We start from the raw sequence: 21,672 nt of genomic DNA on the forward strand, positions 1-21,672 counted from the left end.
TATTCTACTGACGTCAGTAAAATGACTCTAGATTTATACCAGTGTAACTGAGAACAGAAGTTGGCCCAAAGTCAAGAACAGTCTCTCCTCTTCTCTGGTGCAGGACAAGCTGTTCGAGACACAATTGCTGGGCCAAATCCTCAAGGGGAATGGACCCCAGTCTACATTGGTTTGGTCCAGACACATAGTTCCTTCACCTTGCTTCCCAGTGCAGTGATCAAAGATCTGATGCTGGAATAGCTGAAGTCACCCTGTTCTATGCTAGTCATTTCTGTCAGTGTTTGAGATCTTCACTCTAAGCTGGACTGACCTAGTTCTCCACCCTCCATCAGCTGGAGCAGGTATTTGTACTTAGGCAAATTCGCTTTCCCCGAGCAGGAGAATTCACTTTGGCCACCCTTTATGACCGCAAAGCATAGATGAAAGTGATCTTGTTGGATAAGGGAAATGGAGGCTTGTGCTAATAGCATTCACCTTATGACCCTCTTAATCCAGAAATTGCCTTTCTTGACAGTTTGGGGAAATGTGGCTGGAGCACTACTGTCTCTCTTGCCAGGCAGCTCTCCTCCTTGGTGAGGGTGTTGTGATCTTCCCCCCGGTCCATGTGCCCCAAGGGCTGCTCAGAGAGGCAGTGTGCCTGACGCTGCCCAGGCAGCAGAGCAGATCAGAGGGAGCATTTGGCCCAATATAACCAGCCCACACGCTCTTGGCAGTCCAAGCAGCCCAGCGCAAGTGATGTTTAGGTATTCTACACCAGACGACAGGGCTCTTCCCTTTCTCCTGGACATCCTTCTGGCTCCTTGTCTCTGACAGGGACTCACAGGGTGACCTTTAACTCCCTGACACCTTTATGTCTGTTTTCCTCAATGCAAAATGAAAACAGCGGTGCTGCGATCATTGACCGACAGCAGCACACCCAGTAGCCATTCACATACTGATTGCTGCTGCCACACAGGACTTTCTGGTGATACCCAAGAGAGCTCACTGAGCCAGCCCTGCTTGGGCTAGTGAGGAGCTGCTATCAGCTGGGAGTGTTGTCTCAGCCTGATGACACATAGGTGAACAGGCCTGTTTCCATCCAGCCCTCTCATCTGATTATGAGCTCCTATGTGTGCCGTGAACAAACATGCACCTATGCAAAAAAGTCATCAATTCATTGGGGATTCTCCTGTTTTCCGTGGTAAGAAGCACTAAGTATTTGTCATGGTGAGCCCCTGGAAGCCCAAAGCAGCAGCGGCAGCGTGTGCATGAGTAGAGCATGCTGCTAAATAAACCTCAGCCAGCAGTCACCATAGGGCTCTGAGTTTTGGGCTGGAGCTGTGAATGGATGCCATACAGAGAGCACCACATGAAGAAAACAGCTCACAAAGATTTTAAAAAAACCCAAACCTTCCCTCCATCTCCCTTCTTTTCCCATCATCAAGGGAAATGCAGTGCTGCTGACTTCAGACTGCTATGCAACTCCCAAGGGCACTGCCAAAATGCCACTGCGATGTCTCACGGCACATTTCAGCCAAATACCAGCCCAAGGGGGGTGGGGGAATCAACCGGCCCTTTATATATTGCAGCAGCAGTGATGTCACACACTCCAGCCAAGTTTGCTGGGTTGCCCAGCTCTTGTTTAGTGAAAAAAGTTGACATTCAGTCTGTGCCAGGCCAGGAATAGTCTCTGTAATTTAACCTCCTCATCACAACTTGCTAGGCACTTAGGAGAGCCACTGAAAAAAGCCTCCTATTTAAAAGAGAGGGGAGGTTGGTTTCTGATTAAGCTCCTTGAAATCTCTACATTCATGCAAGCTTTTTCGGTAGCCCGTATCAGGTGATGCCTACTGAAAACACCTCACATGTTTTTCAGCATTTCCCAAGCAGTTCCAATTGCCCAGCGTTGCCTTCTGTCTTAAAAATAGCCTAAATTCAGAAATCCTTAAATGTTTTAACTAACTGAATCCTGACCTAAGCTCAAACACAGCACCTTGCTTGCTGGCTGCCATGTTTGTCCAAAAAGATAAAGAAATGGGACTTTACCAAGTTATTAAACCAGCCATGAACAGCTTCTTTGCCCAAAGTTCAGAAGTTGCCATCATACCTATACAAGGGATAACCAAATCAGTACAGTGCTGCTGTTTCAATCCAGTCCCGGTAGTGATCTGCACCTTGAACACTTGGTGTAGATACAGCTTTTCCAGCTTGAAACATTACACTGCCCAAGTACTAGTATTACAGTCAGGAGAGACAAAGATCTTCACAAGGGTTTCAGAGACAATGACAGTCGCTGTTCTTTTTTAATCAGTGGTGCTGAGTTGTTTTTGTAACAGTGACTCCATCTAGGAAAATAATTGAGATTACATCATGATCTCCATGTTTATTGTTACCCTACTCACTTTTCAGCAAATGTTCTCAGTTTACAAGGGACAAGATGTTTCTTCAGACCTCTGTCCATGAGATCTGAAAGCCAAGCTTCCTCCTAGTTCAGGCACCACCACCAATAAATAGTGATAAACATTGTGCCACTGGAATTTAGTCAACAGCCCCGTTGATGAGTGAGCCAGAACATAATCACAATCTCTCACAGCTGTGTTGGCTTTGCACAGTTAAGAGTACCACAGAAGCAGTAAAATTGTAATTTAACCTCTGAGCAAAGAGATAACTGAGTACACATCTCTGCAATGAGGATGCCCTTTTACATCTGGCTGCAACCAGACATAGCATTGGGGTTTTTTTCTTTGCTTTTACTTTTTTTTACTCAGACATCTTAAACGGACAACAAAAAGCTCTGATTGATTAGTACAGGCTTGTCCCTAAACTAACACTGACAACTGTCCTTCTTCAGGTAAGGTGCAGGAGACCATCCCAGTGGGTGAGCCTTTGTTGATGCTTTTGCCAGTTTGTTTTGAATACCATGAGCTGACACAAAAGTTTCCTTAGAGGACAGCCTTGCTTCAGGAAAATCTACTGTATCTACACCTATGTGCTATTTGCATTACCTCAGGGCCAGGCAGTTCTCCTTGTAGGAAATGGATATACTCTTGCAAAGATTAAACAAACTAGCCTGAACCTTGGGAGTCTCCGCAGCAAAAGGACTGCAGCAATGCACGTTCACCATAGCTGAGCTTTCCTTTAGCATCTCCTGACTCTGGTTCATGCATGGAAGCAAAAAGGTGTTTTGTTTACTGCCCCTCACCATCCCAGCTGTCCACCTTTCGTCTCCTTTACAACAAGGACAGTGAAAAGGATGGACTTTCAAACCTCACCTGCATTAGTTCCCAGTCCACCAGATTGATGTCTGTCTGTACTTGTCGGCAGTAGGCAGTCATATACAGGTGGAGCGAAGGCACACATCTTCCTCTGCGGTGCCTCTGAAAGGGTGGCACAGCAGGGACGTAGACAGCAGCAGGGAAGAAGTCATCTGGCACAACCCCTCTTTTTAGCCTGGAGATGTCACCCAGCCTTTGCAATGGGCAGACTGCCAGGAAACCATTGCTCACTCAGCTGTTAGTCCCTGCTGGGGCTACCAGAGAGTGCTGGAGGTTGTGATAGTTGTTTGCTAGGAACCTGACTGGACTCCACAAGCTACCAAACTCTCAAGGTATCTGGTTATTATCACTCTGGGATGGATACCTGTCTCTTTTGGTAAGAAATCCTCTAAATCATTCCTAAAATGGTTGTAAAATGTGAATGAACAAAAAAATGAATGAATACAGCACAAGACAATCTTCAGATGATGCAAAGAAATGTCTTTGTTTTCAAATTGCAGAGTTCACTTAAGATCAAAAAATGCTGAAGGTCGTAAACATCCCAGGACACTACTTCTGTCGAATCTACATCACTGGACTTTTTCTATCTCCTCACTAAAGATGGTCAGAAATGAAGCCAAATGCAAGCGTGAGAGGGAGTTCTAAAGATGAGAAGCAAAATTACATGGCAGGTATGTACCTGTACTTCCCGTTCATATAACAGTTAAGAATCAAAACCGAGAGCGGGATGGCCTTTCATTTGTCTTCTCTTTTTTTCTTGCTGCATTATACACAAAAATGTATGTGCAGTGGGGGGAGTGAAACTCACTTTTGAAAAATCTTTGTACAAAGTAAAATGGAGAAGCTCTATTAAGCTCGTTTTATTTCTGGTGTAAATCTATTGTAGTTCTGCATAAGTCATTGGAATTGTATGGCTGGAAGGACAGAATCAAGATTCACTATGATACTTCAAGTCTAAAAATAGGTTGGCTGAGGTTTTTTTAAATAGAAAAGGAAGGTGAGTAGTTTGAAGAAACAACTGAGCCTGATTAACTCAGCTGATTAAGCCCAGTTCCTCTGTCTTTTCATACTTTGACCAGCACTGAGTCATCACGGGGAAAAACATGCCCTTTCCAAGAGTCTTACTGAGATGGGCCAAAGTGGAATCATGGATTTGGACAGCTGGAGGGTCTGAAATCTGGATCCGGATTTCATTGCTCAGTTCTACAGTGAATCCAAGCTTGAGATGGAGACAGCTTCCACCTGTATAGAAGCTGCTGTAGATGTGAACTGTGGTGTTTCAGCTCATCACAAGTTAATGATGCAATTGTACCGGGAAATGGAGATACAGATCAGACTTTCCTTAAGGAGTCTAAAAGGATTTTCCTTTTAGCTAGCTCTTGAACATGCTTTTAAACTGAGTCTTGCTGTAGTTTAGTCAATACCCTGCTCAAGCCCTTGAACGTGAGAATAAGTATCTGAAGAGTTTACAGAGTAAACATGAGTTTCAGAGTGTAGATTTCAAGTATAGCTGAAGGGTCTATTTTGCTTATACTTGTTCCATCCAAAGATTCCCCCATCCTGTCTTCAGACTGATGTGGAGATAGCCAAAAACCACAACGCTGTGGGCCCTGACTGTGCATCGTAATCAGGGGTTAATGGAAGGCTGTGATATTTTATAATTGTGTTGAATGAGTTACCTTTTGCTCTCAGCAGTTCTGGAACTGAAACCAAATGTTCCCTGTGCTCCTTTAGTGGGTCTGCTAGAGTCCCCTAGGCACTCCTGCCTTCTGCTGGCCAAGCTGGTATTAGCAGCCTCTTCCGTTTCAATATACCAACCAACCATATCTGGATATAGGTGGCTAAAGGATGTTACCTCAGCAATATTTTCTTGGAACATGCTAATGCACAGGAAATCCCCTTTACCTGTGGTGCCATTCTGCTTTCTCAAACAAGGGTTCTGCTCAGGGGAATTGTCACAGCAAAGCTCCAGCCTGATACAAGCCGGTTCACTTCTATAGACTCCATTTTCCACAGTCATGAGCTAACAGACGAGTGAGAATAAAATCTTCTATAATAACTTTATTTTTCACAAAATATTTTAAATTCTAATTATGATGGCTTGCCAAGTAAGTTTTATCAACTTTTCTTTCATTAAGTAAGTTTTCTCCCTTTTTATTATTAATTCTTTCTGGCCAAAAAATGGCTAACCTTCTTAGCTAAATACATGCACAGCACTTGGAAGTGTTTATAGTTGGAGGTATGGAAAGGGAAGTACTTGAAATTTGGCTCTTATATCCTTGTTTAAGAGCCCAAGTAAAGAATGTGAGTTGAAACCACTTTTCTTAATGGCACTTTCCAGAAGTTTAACTATCTACCATGAGCTACCTGAATTGACCAAAATAACAATTATTTTTCATGTTGTTTATTGTGTTGCTAGTGTTTTCTTTAGAATACATGTGGGACCAAATTAGTCAGTGACTGATATATCTGGAAAATGCTCTCTGTCTAATAGTGTTAATATAGAAAAATTGTAATTTATAATTTTTGGCTTTGCAGAGAAGAAAGTTTCCTTCAGCTATTCCGTAAGACGAATCGATGTGTAGCAGCACTGTCTGGAGGAATCGCTTTGTGCTTGTGAATTGCAAACAGCTGGAACCATCCAACACAATCATCTGCCTATTTGACACCTGAAATTAATCCTTTGGATAATTAATTCATGATTCCCATGAACAATGCAGGGAAATAAGAAACATACAGAAGGACATAGTGACTCCTCAAGTATTGGGAGTCTCCTGGATGACACAGACAGAGAGGTGAGCAGTCTCACAGACCGGGCTTTCAAAAGTTTGTGTGTGGCAGAACTCGAAGACTCTTACAATGAACCAGATCTTGCCATTTCACCTGACTTCGCCCTCCAATTCTCTGCTAAATTTCACCCAGGGACGTTAAACCATACCATCAAAAAAAGCAATGTCTGTAACAAGCTAACAGCAAGAAACAGTGAACATACAATATGGGCTTCAACATTCCAGCAGTTACCAAAGTGTGCTCCGGAGGAGAAAAGGATTGCTAAAAATAACACCTTTGCCACAGAAAGGAAAAAGCTGAATTTGCCAGTCCCTGGTCCAAGGAACAATAAACATGTTTCGAAAGTGTCCTCATTGATTAAGACATTTGATAAGACTGCAGACCAAGGGTCAGGAGGTTCCCTGATAGCCCTTAAGCAGCCCATTAAGAATAGCTTTCAAAAATGTAAATTAAATCATGGAAATGATATGGCTTGCTGGGATGACACAGCCATTTTAAGCATCCACAAGGAACTTTCTGAATTTTCTGAGGCTAGTCAAGGTAGCCACTGTCTCAGCAGCAAACATGAGCCACAGAAAAGACTTAATAAGTTAGACCTGAGTTATTGTGGCTCTGATGGTTATTATCCTGTGCTGATTGAGATGTCAAAAGTAGCCAAGTCAAATTTTTCCCGTTCATCTAAAAAGGCTTTAAAAAACAGAAGTGTGAAAGTTAATGAGCCAGCAAAAAAAGGTAATTTTCTTCACAGTGAGAATAGTGCTTTTGAATCATGGAATGTTCATCATAAAAAACTGACTGAAAAGGAGGAATTTGTTGATATAAAAACAGAAAAGGAAGGTCTTACATACCTGGAAGAAGCACCATTTATTAAAGGATCCCGCACCCGTGAACATAAATTACCACCTGCCAAGGTCACTGTTGCTAAGAAGCAGGAGAAAGATTTTCAGATGGAGCCAACTCCACCAGAAGCTGCTTTCAGCATCCCTCTCCCAGCTGTATATGTACCTCAGGGCCCCCTCCCTTCAGAAACCGAATTTTCCGCTGCTCTTCCTCCCGCACCCCCCCCTAGGATCCGTGCGCACCAGGGTCCTCCTCGGCCACCCCCTGTCCCGCAGGCGCTTCCTCTTCCACCCCCCACCCAGCAGGGCCATCCTCCAACACCCCCTACCCCTGAAGCCCCTCCTGTGCCACCACCCCCAATGCCAGCTCAGCTTTCACCCCCTGCCATGTCCCCAGCCTCCATCTCACCCCAGTCCGTGTCCTACAGTATGGTTTCACCCTCACCCATGTCCCAGGCACCCAGCCCGCCTCCACCCAGACCCCTGGCCACCTTAACCAAAGAGGAGGCTCTCAGTCCCCAACTGGGCAATAGCTGTCCACCCTGGAGGAGACAGAGGGCTACAAAAGGGGCAGCAGAGAAGAAACAGACTTCAAAGGAGAAGTTCACAGCCAGCGACGAGACAGTTTCGTTGTCTGAAAAGGCAACTGGTGCTGAATCTGGTCTGGATGTGACTCCTCTGGCTAAACAGGTAAACTCCCCTGGATCGATCAGTCCCTCTTTCAACATCACTGAACTCTTAACACCCATCATACCACCAAAACAGGAGGTAGACCCTGCGGAAAGCGACCTGATCCCGCTGACACCTCCTCCCACTGAGAGCGTGGCAGTGAGAGACCATGAGGGGAGTGCGTTTGGCGATTACAGGTCTCGGGATAGTTACAAATCAAAAGCATCGAGTCTGTTATTCAACTTGAAGGATGTGCGTAAACGTGTTAAAAGCATTTACACCCCTTCTCCCCTGTTAAGGGCCTTGGAGGAGAAAAATAAAGCTAGGGAAAATATACAGGAGAGTACAAAAATTAATGCCTCATTCTCAGCTTTACAAGAAAAAAGTAACAAAAATATTACAGAGAAAGGTGAATCGAGTGATATAACCTCCATATTGTCTGGCAGTGTTCACGAAAAGGACAATAAAACTGATTTAACTGGACTTTTTACAGACAATTACCTAACTTTGAGTTCACCCCAGACAACAGGGGACCTTTTATTTTACCAAACTGGAGACAACTTGCAGCAAGATGATTCAAAACATGAAGATCTGGTTAAAAACACAAGAGGTAATGAAAACTTCCCCTTGTTCAGACATGAACCAAATGAACCTGATTTAAGGAAACATCTGCAGTATCCAGCACGGAAACCATTCGGTAGAGACAATGCAGATACAACAGCTGGACAGCTCATGCAAAATCCCAGTGTCCAGGGTGAGGAAAATGAGAGACAAGCTGCTAATCAGAACAAAGAGTTTGCCTTCAAAACACTCCCAAACCAGCTCTCACCAGCAGAGGATGTGCCTCACAGTGACATCCAAACCAGTATGGTGGTGACTGGCCATGAAGCACAAGGCAAAAGAAGCAGTAGTTCTTCGGAGCAATCTTTCGTCTCCACGGTAGAGCAGCCACTTCAGGAGGAGCCATTTCCACTGGTGCCCCTGATGCAGAAGGCATGCCTTCAAGAAAGCCGAGAAAGTGCAGAGAGTAAGAAAAGCCACAAGGAGAGAGGGGAAGATGAACTGCAATATTATGCTTGTATCAGCTCTGGTACTGGTGCAGCAGAGAAGAAGGAGGGTAGGGTTACTGGGAATGAACAGAGGAGCTTGATGAAAGACCAACTAAGGACAGAGAAAAGGGAAGAGGACAACAGCATAGATTCTGCTTCTGACAGTATAAGGGACATGTCCATCCCCAGGTCTGAGGAGCCACAAACACCCCCATCTTCAAGTTCAACCAAACCCAGTCTGTTTATGATTAAAGATAATACATTCAGGTCACCTCAGGTAATAAGGGCTGTCAAGCTGCCCCTGTTCAGGTCCTTTTCCCTGGATGATGCAATGAGCAGCAGTTATAAGGAAATGGAAAGTAGGTTTGTGCCCCCAGCAGAGCACAACAAGCAGCACCGAAACATGTTGCATGCCCAGGAGGTAGGCTGGTCGGCATCGAGGAGCAGAGAGCAACAGAACGTGAGGGGTGGAGCAATCGACAGAGGGAAAGAGGCCAGTGAGCCTGGATGTACTTCAGCAACACTGGATCCCAGCCTTCTAGAAGGTACAGAGAGCTTTTCGTTGGGGAAGCTGATGGAAGAAGATGAAGAGACTTGTGCTTTGTTAAATAAAGTTGGGAAAATGAATGAGGAAAGTGTCTGCAGAAGGAAAGAGAAGCCCCAGACTAGGAAGGCAAGACACAGCTTAACACAGCCAAACTTAGGTCTGGAAAATGACCAAGCACAAAACAACACCAGCTATCCCACAGAAAGAAAGATGAATTACTTTAAGAATCATCATTTATCTAATCGCAGAGGAGGCTCTTGTGCGAAAAAAATAATCACTAGGGAGACCATTTCCCCTGTGACTGGCTCCATATCAGAGGACCACACATATTCTCCTGTATCCCATGAAGCTTTAGAGGACATCCTGCATATGGAAGGTGCACCGGTTTTGTTAGACAGTCTTGCACGCTCTGCTGTTAAAAGCCCCAGGTCAGGCAGCACGATGCACTCTGTTGCTGCCAGTTCATCATCAGACAAGCCAATAAGAGAGACAGAGGATGTTATAAACCCTGCCTTGCTAAACATGGTGCTAAAGAGCCAAGCTGATATATCTGCAGAAGAGATACTTGATTCAGCACAGAGGAATCTGCCTTCTGATTCTGCAGGGAAAGCTGAGAGACTGGAGCCCAGGGGACTTGGGGAGAGAGCAGCAGGCAAGCCTCCTGCTGTGCCACCGAAAACAGAAAAGGCTCTACGGCGGGCCAAAAAGCTGGCAAGCAGGAGAAAAAAAATGCAAGAGCAGCAGAAAAACCATCAGACTGAGCATACAGATGCTGTAGGGAGAAAGTCTTCTAATTCTGGACAGACACTAGCATCTCCCTCATCCTTGGGATATTCTCCTCTCCATCCTGCCCCTCACTCAACTTTTACTCCCACAGAAACCAGTACAGGAAGACCCAGTGGTGCATCAGCAGTAAGCCCTTCACCCTCTTCCATCCAGCGTAAACTCCTCCAAGACCCTGACTCTGGCCAATACTATGTAGTTGATTTACCAGCTGAAGTTAATCTAAAGACATTTTATGACCCAGAAACTGGCAAATATGTTCAAGTCTCAGTCCCTTCCTCAGAAGGGAACTTATACCAGCCCCCCTCTTCAGAAATTATGAATTCTCCCTATGCCTCCTACCCTAGAGTGCTGCCTTTACCAGCTTCCTCTGTAGCAGTGCTGAAGTCACCTTCTCAGCTCTCCGAACCTACCTGGTTAATGCCGGCTGTACCAGGAGAACCAGCTGAACTACCTGAAGATGGACAGCAGGACTACAGATATACTGAAGCTGTGGATACCCAGCCCTATATTGAACCAGCCTCTTACCCTTACTATCAAGATGCTGAAGAAACTCCAGTTCGCTTACGAAAGGACATGAGTCCAATCCCAAATACGGATGTAGTGTCCCTCACCGATTTAGATGATTTTGCTGCTGAAGGAGTATCTTGAAAACTGAAGTAACAAAATATGCCAGCTAGTGTTTTTAAGAACCATTTGGACAGACACATGCACACAAAAGCACATGCAGATTTGATGTTTGTACAACACTTTATGTCTGAATCTCACTGTGGTTTGGGTGGGAAGGAAAATGAAAGCTGACCATGTTAAAAGATGATCACTCTGAAGAAGTGTGAAATTGAGTAAGCACCAAATTATCAGTGAGACGAAGGGGCAATGCCAGCTAAACAAATAAATACAACAGTATGAAGCCACTGCTTGCTGCTGCTGCTGCTTCGCCATTTTGATGGCTGGGATTGCTAAAGCAAGTGTCCTTTTGCCCAGATGTGTGGCATGATACATGACACAATGTAAAACCTATGAGACCATACTGTCCAACTTACGAGACCTAAGACAGATGCCACATCTACTGAACTTTCGTCACTCACTGCCTTTGAACTATATTGACAGGTAGAAAGCATATGGCTACAAATATGCCATAAATCCAAGATTCATTTTTTGCACACATTGATTGCCCAGATGTTATTGACAAGAAGATTGTATACTGGATGCACAATACAACAGCCATGTCAAAAAACCTTGAAACAACCAGAATACAGTTGCAGCTGCTCTAGACTTCTCATATACTTTTGCAGTGTCCACTAACATGCTGCTGAATTCTTTATATTTCTTGATAATCTCCAAATAAGTTCCCTTAGAGTCAGGGGTTATTTATAATGCCGCTTCAAACTTCAATTTATCTTGATACTTGGCCTGAAATATTTTGGTAAGGAGCAAGGTTGAATTAATCCCATAATGGTATTTAATTTTTTGTTAGGATGAGAAGACCTTTGCTTATTATAATTGAAGTGTTTTTTGTTTTGTTTTGTTTTCAGGCTCCCACTGAAATACAGTGCTAACTTTTAAAACCTGAAAAACATTGTACCTAATTTTGGCCTTGTGAATTCTGTGATTTAAAAAAAAAGAGATACAAAACAACCCAAGTATTAATTTCTAGAAAAGTGCTTCTTTGGATTATCAATTTTCTTTGAAAGATCTCTATCAAAATATCACTAATCCTTGCATAAACTCTTTTTTATCATCATAGATAATGAGAGAACCTTGGTGAAACGATGGAAAAATTGAATGTAATATGCCTGCTTATAAATATCTATATTTGGGGTATTGGTTTCCTTTTTCTCTGTCTCATTTTCATGCTGTTTTCCCCAATTCAAACTGAAGTGCAGGAGCTCTAAGGAAGAATTATACCAGTGACTTTCAGCCTGATTCACATCTCAGGCTATTTTTACAGGATTGTTTTCAGTGAAATGACTCTTGACTTCCTGAAAAGAAAGGGAAGAATCGGGCCTTTTGCTAATAAATACAAGGTGGAGATGGGACACAGGCACTGCCCCACTCTCCCAGTTTTAGTATTTATGATAGAGGTTTTCTTCAGTAAATTCTTAATTTCCCAGGACCGAGGCTGCTCTCAGGACACGGACCACAACACTTGGTGGTTTGGCTCCTTCCCTAACCCGGACTCAGCTCCTAGCCTTCCTCCATCCCTGACAAGAGCCGTGCATTCAGAAACTGTCCTGATCCCATCAGACACTTCCTTTCGTCAGTGCTGTTTGCTAAAACATTTTCCACAGAGGGGCTAGACAGACACTAAGGGTATCTCTTAATTGATTTCAGCGGGGTTTGGATTTGGCCTTTAATGGTTTTCTAAAGTCCATTTTACCTGTTATGCAGAGTTGTGTCAAACTTTCCGTCTTGTGATTTGGCAGGGACAGTTGCAGCAGAGGTGTAGGGTGGAAATGGAGAAGCTTGCACTGGTTTGGTTTGGGTTTTGAGCACATTCAGCCAAATGCCCGTATTTGAATAAATATTTATTGTTCAGTCTCCACCCTTTAAAGTTTTCAACACCTGACTGGATAAAGCCCTGAACAACCTGGGCTGGCCTCAGAGCTGACCCTTCCTGAGAAGGAGGTTCATCCAGAGATCTCCTGAGATCCCTTGCAGCCTGAATTATCCTATGATGCCATTCTGCAAACATTAAAATTTTTAAAACCAACTTCATGTGGAACTCAGAAAATGCAGTCTCCCCTGGGAAAGGGCTCATTTTGAAATAAATAAAAAAGAATTTGAAAATCAAGAGTGTTTCAGGAGCAAGGATCAATTTTCAAGTTGTTAAATTAAGGGAAATGGCTCCTATTATGAATATTTTTCTTTTTTTGATCACAAATATTTTGTTAAATTGACATGGTGCCACTGATGTTGCACTTCTGTTGCTGTCACTGTATACAGCATAATGTCTATCCCGTATAGAGCAGAATGTCATCTACATGTTAAATTATAGATAAATAGATCAATTAAAATTTTTCATGGTACATTTAGACAGAACCTATGTAATCTGAAAGCCTAGCAGAGTGCACAAGCCATTTTTTTGGTTTGATATTACAAGTTTAAATGCCCTTAGCAGCCACAAGTCAAGAAGTAGGCAGGCTCTTAGAGGAGAGGATAAAAGCGTGCTTTCCAAGGGGAGACTGTGGATACAAAGCATCTGTGCACAGATATAAAAGAAATGGTAATTTGATAAGCAACATATACAGCTGCATTTTAAAAAATCCCTTTTGTTTGGTTAACTGTCATTTGTTTTGTAGATGTGCACACTTCTGCACCCTTTTTTCAAGGGCCTTCTTAAACTCTTACTGCAGAGAATGGGATCCTACAATATACTACTTCTAGGTATGCGAGGAAAGCAGAGTGTATTTTTACTCTACTGTGAAGGCAAAGTGAAATGTGGGCATCTGAAAAAGGAGCCAGTCCTAACTTGGATACCTGATATATTTCAAGTAGGACTTCTTTATTTTGGCCAAATAGCTCCTTTCTGCTAGCTTAAGGGAGCTGCATTCACAGCGGACTGTGTCTCTAAACATGCACGTCCTAGACGGAGTTTTGACCTGGAGCATTTGTAGCTAAATGAAACAAACAGAACTGCCAAGTTTTGAAAATAAATATGAAAGTGATTCTCATCATGTCTCCAGAGCTTTCTCCAGAGCACTTTGCCACGGGGAGTGAATGATATTATAAAAGTGTTGCTCCAGATCCCAGCCTGGTATTGACTCCATTTGAGTATGAACCCACCAGCGAACCTGTCTCTGGCCTAGACCACACTGTTGGCCAGCTTCTTGCTAGGCCATGGGAGTGTGTGTGTACAAACACACACATGCACGCGCATAAACAATGCTATATATGTACATTTAAAAATATTATATCTATAAAATATACCTATAAAACTTCCATTTGCATATCAGTATAAGACAGCAGTAATGCCTGTGGTGGTGAACACAAAATGTTTGTGCATTAAAAGGAAGCCAAATGACACCTTTGCAAATAACAAATATTTTTCTTTCCTTGCCCTTTTCTGTTTGTGTTTGTTGGTTGTTTTTTTTTTCCATTGCTGCTGTGGGAAACTAGGATGGAAGAGGTCATTACTAAGCAAAATGACAGCTGTGAATTGACCTCTTTCTTGGGGGGCGGGGGGGGAGGGCTATGGGAAATGTGCAATAGTCATGAAAGCAGTTGTAGGAAAGCACTGTTTCGTGATGCAAACAACAGTGACATTAAATCATAGGTTAAAGAGGTGTTGAGGCAAACTAAGCTGAATTCTGCCTTGCCAGCAGCCAGTGGTTAGGATTAAAGAACACAGCAGGCTCCTTGCATGCACAGAAGCACAGCAGGCTGAAGGGCACAGAGGGCCATTGCTTTCACTGCCCTCTTCTCCTGCACGTGGCCTTTTTTGCATGTTGCATTTCTGGGTGCCCCGAGGCTCGTTTACAGCTGTGGTGCTTCCTTGGCGGATGTGGCTGAGGCCAAACCTGGCTTAGTTAGTCTTTGGCTCTTGGGCCAGAACTGCCTTCCTTTGAACGTCCTTCTCCTTCTGGGGCAACTGCAACGCCTTCCAGTCCAGTTGTCACACAACAGACTTGGACTCCCATCCTGCAGCCATGGCTCTGTCCCAGGAGCTCCCATTTCCTCATGCAAAATGCTGGATTTGTTTTAGCGAGTGCAGTTTAATTGAAATGGCCTACATGTGTGGATTTTTATCAACTCCTCTTTGGGTGTTCAGTGCCTTCCTAAGTCATCTGTCCAAGAAAATGTGTGTCATTGGCACGTTCCATCGATGCAACTGTATTTGCAAATAAGTAATTATTTATTAATTAATAAACAAAATAAATGGGACTTGTTTTACAATACTGGAATGACTTCTAGCCAGCTTTTTCATTGTAATTATGCCTCATTGCAATTTCATCTCCAGTTATGCAGGCAGAAAAAGTCGACAACATGGAAGTGTGTGTTTGTGTGTGCATGTGTGTGGTACACAATTAAAAGATCTAGGAGATGACTGGATGCAGGGCATCTCCCCCCTTGCTCCCCCTCCCAAAGAGAAGGAGCAGGAGGCTGGGCAGAAACACCTTTCGCCCAGGACTCCTGCCATCATTCCCACCCCCTCCCTGCTGGGCAAGGGCAGAGGTCTGGCGAGAGGACCCTGGGGATGTGGTGCCAGCACCCAGTCCAGCAGCACTGGAAGAGGATCACCTTCTTGCCACCACCCAGAGGACATCAGGGCTTTCTCATTCCCTGTGCCCCATCCACCTGTGGGAAGTTACCAGGTGTATAACTTGATGTAATTTGTCTTTTTCCTTACTAACCAGTCCTGCAGACTGTATGTAGTCTCCAAAGTCTTGTCAGTGATGGTTTTACATTTCTTCTCAGGTCCACTTATTGTCTGTTGCATTGAGACACAGTGGAGACTTTTCTCAAAGTGATTTTTGGCTCCGTCCTTGTCCAGACTGGCAATTTTATTTAGATCCGCTCTGCTTTGATCTGTGACTAGCCAAGCAGTCCTTGCTGACAGTGAAAGTGTTACTGTGGTTTGAATATAACAGAGCATAAACAGAAAAGTTGGCTAGTTATGTTTTTACCAGGAATACCTTGACAGATTTGCATATCTGTATTTGGGGGATATACTCTGTTTCCTTTCTGAGTAAATAAAGAACTCTAAGTTTGATCCTTTGTCTTACTCAAAAGCAGCATCAGAAGCTGGTGATATTGTACGTGATGGGTTACATGGGCTCTAGTGAATACACACAAATGTGTAATTTGGAGCAACTGGTGTACATCAGTCATTTTTATTAAGGAAACTCTGCTTCAGAGCCTTATAGGAGATAGAAAGAACATGGAACACTTGAGTAAATTGAACTTCAATGTGGAGTTTTTTGTGAAATGTTCATTATAACAACAGAGGTCAATGATTAATTTATTTTGTCTTTAGAATGATTATCTGGTCTTATGATGATCTTAGTTCACCACTGTCCCCCGATGTTAAAGATAATATTGTAATTATGGGGTTTAAATGGGTAGGGAATGGCTGAAAATGACCTGTGGTCTTCCCTTGCTTCTTTTTGATATTCTCAAAGTTTTCTTGATGTTGATTTTTTACATTAGATGGTCAGGTCTTCGGTACTCTATGGCCAATTAGAGACTTGTTTCTAATATGCTATTAAACATACTTAGAAAGCAGCATTTCAATAGTGCAGGAGAGAAATCATTTATGTCCCAATTGCCTAAAGCTCTGTGTTTTTATTAAAGCAGATTTAACTCAAGCCTTTGGGGAAGCAGCTTGCAGTGTTAAAAGATAAGCACTTTGCCATGTCAAAGTCCATATCGAATAAATCGAGACCTGGGGTACTTTGAAAGAAGGAGAGGGGGAAGACTCTGTGAGAAACAGGGACAATCTTTCAAACCCTTCTAGCAATGGAAAGAAGTTGAACTCCAGCAAAAAGTAAAAAATGTTCAAAGCTGGAGATATGCTTTGAAAAGCCAGGGCTTGTCAAAGTCAAGGTGCCTGACAGGCTAACTCTTCCCTGTGCTGGCTTGGACTCCCCTGTCCTGGAGCTCCCCGGTGTGTTCACGTTCCTACCCTCTGGCATTCAGTGTCAGAGCCTCATCTTCTCACAACTGCCCCTCCAGTTGCATAGGGAATGGCAGCATTCAGAGCACACAAAAAAGGGCTCCCCTGCTTTTTTGCTTTTCCAGAAATGCCAGTGTTGTCACCAACAAAATGAAGCATTTCAGGTAAGATAAGGTGGCCTTCTTCAGGATCTTCCTTACATTGACAGGCCACAGATGGCAGACAGACTCTGAGATAAACAGCAATCCTTCTTTCTATTCCCAGCGCTGATAAGCTGCAGAGGATGTGAACTGGATCTGGCCCAACAGAGACCCTTTCTTCGATTGCACTGAGATTGCTGAAAGTCTGTTGGCAGAATTGGTTTCTGCTGGCAAGCGCTGCTTGCCTGGATCAGGTCTCCTGAGACTGTGTCCCTTCCCAAGAAATGTGGATGGAAACATTTCAGAATTATTCCAGGCCAAAACTGGCTGTGACTTTGTGAACTTTCCAACAAGAAAAGTCAGAAAGAAATGAAAGGAGAAAGTCATATTGCATTATAATATGAGACAACGTTATTGTTGATAATACATCCATACATGGATGTATGCCTATGTAGAGATGTATCTAGGTATGTCTATGTGTCTATATATAATTATAGATACAGTATTCATGTTCTACTGAAGTGTCTGGATCTAAACAATGCCCTTGAACTGTCCTTTGCATCTCCCACCTGTCAGTCCACGTGTCCTGTTACTTGCAGGGGCTGCCCAAGGGAGCTCCATTTTCCGCTGGGCTTCCCATGTACTCTGGCATGTTCCACTACCCCGGGGAGGAGAATGTTCGCCTCTTTCCATATGCTTGCCAGGACTAGGGGGTGTACCTGGGATGCCCCCATACCTCCATCTCTCCTGCTGGAGGAGCGAGTGGTCACCCTCACGCAGACTCCTGTTGCTAAAGGTGGTACAGTGGGTGAGTCCTGAGCAGTCCCCCAGGCTGGGCCAGGTGGGACTGTAAAGGGAGATGGAGAAGCCCTTTTGCTTAATACTCCCCCTTCATGAAACCACTGCATTATCAACTCGAGACAACAAACACTTCTCCTGGCAACAGGATCAGCCCCAACAGTCCAACCGAGCAGCATAACTGGCCCTAGCGCTGATCCTGCTAACAGTAAACTTCTGACCTTAGCAACCAGATGAGCCCTAACATAAACCAAGCCGGGTCAAATACCAGCTGGAGTACTGGCCCAAAAACCTACTGACACAGCCAAGTCACTTGACTGCACCTTAACAGGAATTTTCCAATAAAACATCCTCTCTGATGAAAAAAAAAAAGGCTGCTTTGACAACACTGAAACTGCTGATTAAAAAAAGCACATTTGGGGTGGTTTTTTTCAACCGCTGTGTTCTGAGCTGGGAAATTTGCTGAAAAATTATTGAGAAGTCCTCATTTGCTTACATGTATGTATAAGCAAACAGTCCTAGGCCTTGTCTTTTGGATTGAAACAACTTTTTCAAGAAATCACTCATTAAAAAACATGTATTAAGAAGTTGAAACTAAAGCAAAAGTTTTCAAATATGTCAAAATGTTTCCAGTAGTCCAAGTTGGTTTATTACTTTGTGATTTGTTGGGCTGAACATTGTTTTGGCTTTTTTCTTTTCAGTGTTTGTTTTCTGGTTTGTTTGTGGGGTTTTTTTTGTCCACTTTGGAATGAGAAAGGGATGTCACCATCACCAAAATGGCTATGTGAGGGGAAAACAGTTTCTGGTCCAGTCACAGACAAGTGCTCCTAGTGCCGGCTGCCACCGATGAGCCACTGCGGAGCTCCCTCTTGTGCTGGACTGTCCATATCTCTGGATACGGCTGCCATACAACTAGCTCCGTGCTGATGGTCTTGTATTAACATGGGGGGGGGCTATTCCGGCTGCTAACTAACTGTGTTTGCCAGTGGTAGAAGAACCTGCTTGTAGTTTTATATCCTTCTGGGCATCCAAGACATGTTTAATGTTGTGCAATATCTGCATCCCTGGGGTATGCTAAGAGAGGTTATCTGACCGTGCTCAGTAGGACACTAACCATGTGGTTTATACTTGTCAGTTTTTACACTTCTCATCTGAAAAACCCAAAAAGCCTGGTCCTTGAAAAGCTTCCAGCCACATTCAAGCTGTGAGAGTGGCACTAATGTAAGAGCAATGGTATATTCATACTGCTCTTGAAGCACTCCTTCGGGGGCACAGCTTTGTCAGTAAAACTGAGCTTTGTGCCATGGCAGTAAGACCACCCTGTAAATAAATCTGACCCAAGTGGTAAAGGTTTTATACGTGTGACCGCACCTGTACTATGGGCTTTTGCTGGAACAGCATTGTCAGCAAAGGTAGCGTAGGCCCGATAGGGCTGAGCAGGGGGGAGCCTGTGATGCTCCAGGGCCATAGATAAAACCACACAGATCCCAATGCATGCTTTTTATTCTGGCTAATCCTAAACCCAGCCCAAATCAAACTAAACCCCTGCTCACTCCTAATTCCCCCCAAATTAATGCCCACTTGCTGTTTATATGCTGTTAACTAACTCAGCACACAGTAGACATCATCTCCATACCACGCTGGGCTGTTTGAAGACTTTTCTGCTCCTTGCTGCTTATTGCTGTCTCTGCCAGCAGAAGCACTTCACAAGGGCTTCCTGGTCCACCTGTAGTGAGCCCAAAATGCTCCCTCCTGCTGATAGAAATGCGAGGAGCTGAGCTCAGGAAGAGAAAGGGTCCCAGGCAGAGGGCAGGGGCAGAGGGCGAAGGAGGAGCAGTGTGCTTAACAGGTGTCATCACTTACAAAAGAAACATCTGGCCAGTGCAACTCCCTTCTGCGGCAGGTGCTAAGGCTTGCTTTCCTATGGGCCTTGTTAAACTGTGGCTCAGATATATTCACCCTGACATGCAGGAGCTATTTCAGCTGGGCACATGTAGGTCCCAGAGACAGAGACTATGAAATCAAGGCCAAATCACCTGCCCATGCAGTGGCAGTAGGAACAGGGTGTCTCCAGTACCTTGGCTCCTCCTTTCCTGGCTCATTAATGTAATTCTATAATCTAATATATATATATTACCTATATCTATATTATATATAGATATAATCTAATTAATAACAATGACTCTCATTCATTCAATCCTTTCCTGTTTTCACAGTGTCTGGCAAACAGTGTATTGCAGAACAGAAGCGTGCCAGTGTCACTAAAGTAATCTTAATATTATCATCTGATTATATTATAATATACATTATAATATACATTATAATCTTAATGTATCATCTGATTCACTGAGCTGGTGCAAAGGCATAGCTCTTAACTCACTGGATTATTGTTTAAAAAGTTTGATTTGATCTGAACTGGGTAGAAATTGGAAGGTTTCCAGAGTTTCATGTAAACAAGAGGGGAAACTTCCCCCTCACTGAGGGGACAGCAAGCCTCCCAAGCTATGGAGGCTGGTTCAGTTACTAAAGAAGGGGACACATGGCAAGAAATACCTCCCTTTGGTATGTCTGCACTGAAAAAACCAGTTGCACAGGGCTCAGGATGGCTGGGCACAGTGCAAAGGGATCACTTGTAAGAAAGCACTGAGTAAGAAACTGTCCTCTTTCCTTTACTTCCAGCTTGGACCCAGGTTGTGAGCTCTGTCCCACAGCCTCGTAGTGGAGGTAGGGATAAAACATTGTGCAGCAAGTCCTGGGCTTTGCTGACAGAGAAACGGCTCTGTGCGGGACATGAAGCTGACTCACCTAAATGCAGGTCCTGAGCCCTGTGGAGGGAAACCCCATCAAAAACAGATGAAACTGGGGTTTGCTCACACACACACACACTAATGCCTGGCTGCTTGTTGTCTGTGTTATTTGTCTGAACAATAAGCTGCAACATCCATCTGGATTACTCCTGGCTTCAGCCCCATGGGAGAAGTAATCAAGTATTTGGCTTTCTGAGTGGGATTTTTAAACTTTCCTTTCTGACCCCCGTTGGACTGTGATTGTGAAATCTTCCCTGGAGAGCCTCTGGCTCAGTCTCGGTTAGGTTTAGCTCTAAACATGAGTTAATGGTTCAGAGGAGAAATAGGATCAGCTCTTTCCTCCTGTACATCTTCCTTCCCTGCCAGCAGACAATTTCTTGTGCACTGCTACAGAAATATTTCTAATAAAAATGAACTACTCCCAGGGATGCTCCTATCCCTTGCTGTGCCAAGGACTGGTGATCACATCAGCATCTTGGTTCTCGAGCATCTGCCAAAACCTGATGGCTTCAGCCAGCACGACGGAGCAAGGGTGAGCCAGCTGTGATATAACAGGCAGAGTTTAGGTTCCTGGGGAGTCTTCTTTGCAGAGATGGGCTTCTTCATTTAATGGGCCTTGGATCTTATTTAACACATCGGCTCATGTACAGTGCGGGTGTAAAGAAGCTGCGTGCATATAATAAAAAACGTCAGCCTATTCAATACCTAGGGGAGTCCTAATAAATTTGCCACTATAGCAAGTGTTAGTCTCTAGGGCCAATACTGAATGCTGGAGTTTAATAAACAAAAATTCTGAAGCAGGAGAACTGAAAGGTAAACCAGTTCAGCTGACAAAGCAAACACAATTTAATTAGAAATTAAAAGTTTTCTCCTGGCCTTGACCAGTCCCAAGGACCAGTGTCTCAGACTGCTTGTGTCTGGGCTGCCTTCTGATGGCTGCTCTTGGGGTGCACTTTCTGACCATACTATCAGAGGTCTCCCAACCTGGGCTGAAGGGCACTGCTCAGAGTACACAGGAACTTGTATACCAGAATAGACCTTGGCAGCTGATGAGCCATATTTGTACAGGCCATCCGTGGGCAGAAGATGGGTAAGTTGTGAAAGATGACATACTTCCAGGTGTCCACCTGTATACAGCGTTAATGTCACAGTACTCTGGCTTGTGCTGGGGCTTAGAAAGCAGGGCAGTAACAACCACCCTGCCATTAGTCCAGCCTAGAGAACTGGGTATTTCCTCTGTACAAACAGAGCTGTTGCAGTCTCAGGTGCTCCAGGAGACCATAGGGTGATTTAGCTAAACTGATAACTGTCCAAGACCAGAAACAGCTTCAATGCTGCTGTCACCTTTTATGATAAAATATAGATGCAAGGTAACTTCCA

The 21,672-nt window shown here is 43.9% G+C and overlaps 1 protein-coding gene across 8 annotated transcripts in view; it reads left to right on the top strand.

Moving 5' to 3' along the window:
- The window catches only part of C8H10orf71 (chromosome 8 C10orf71 homolog), a 99,930-nt gene extending 84,321 nt beyond the window's left edge, over positions 1 to 15,609 (top strand). For 7 of the 8 annotated variants that reach the window (XM_072869984.1, XM_072869988.1, XM_072869986.1 and 4 more), the window contains 2 exons: positions 3,755 to 3,925; positions 5,793 to 15,609. In XM_072869984.1, coding sequence (XP_072726085.1) covers positions 5,969 to 10,582 — 4,614 coding nt within the window. In that variant the 5' untranslated portion in view covers positions 3,755 to 3,925; positions 5,793 to 5,968 and the 3' untranslated portion in view covers positions 10,583 to 15,609. Of the gene's footprint in view, positions 1 to 3,513; positions 3,631 to 3,754; positions 3,926 to 5,792 lie in introns of those variants that run through there. The other variant, XM_072869982.1, reaches the window with a different exon arrangement.
- The last annotated feature ends 6,063 nt before the right edge of the window (positions 15,610 to 21,672 follow it).

This window comes from Ciconia boyciana, chromosome 8 (genome assembly GCF_034638445.1).
Source record: "Ciconia boyciana chromosome 8, ASM3463844v1, whole genome shotgun sequence".
In the NCBI taxonomy this organism is placed as follows: Eukaryota; Metazoa; Chordata; class Aves; order Ciconiiformes; family Ciconiidae; genus Ciconia; species Ciconia boyciana.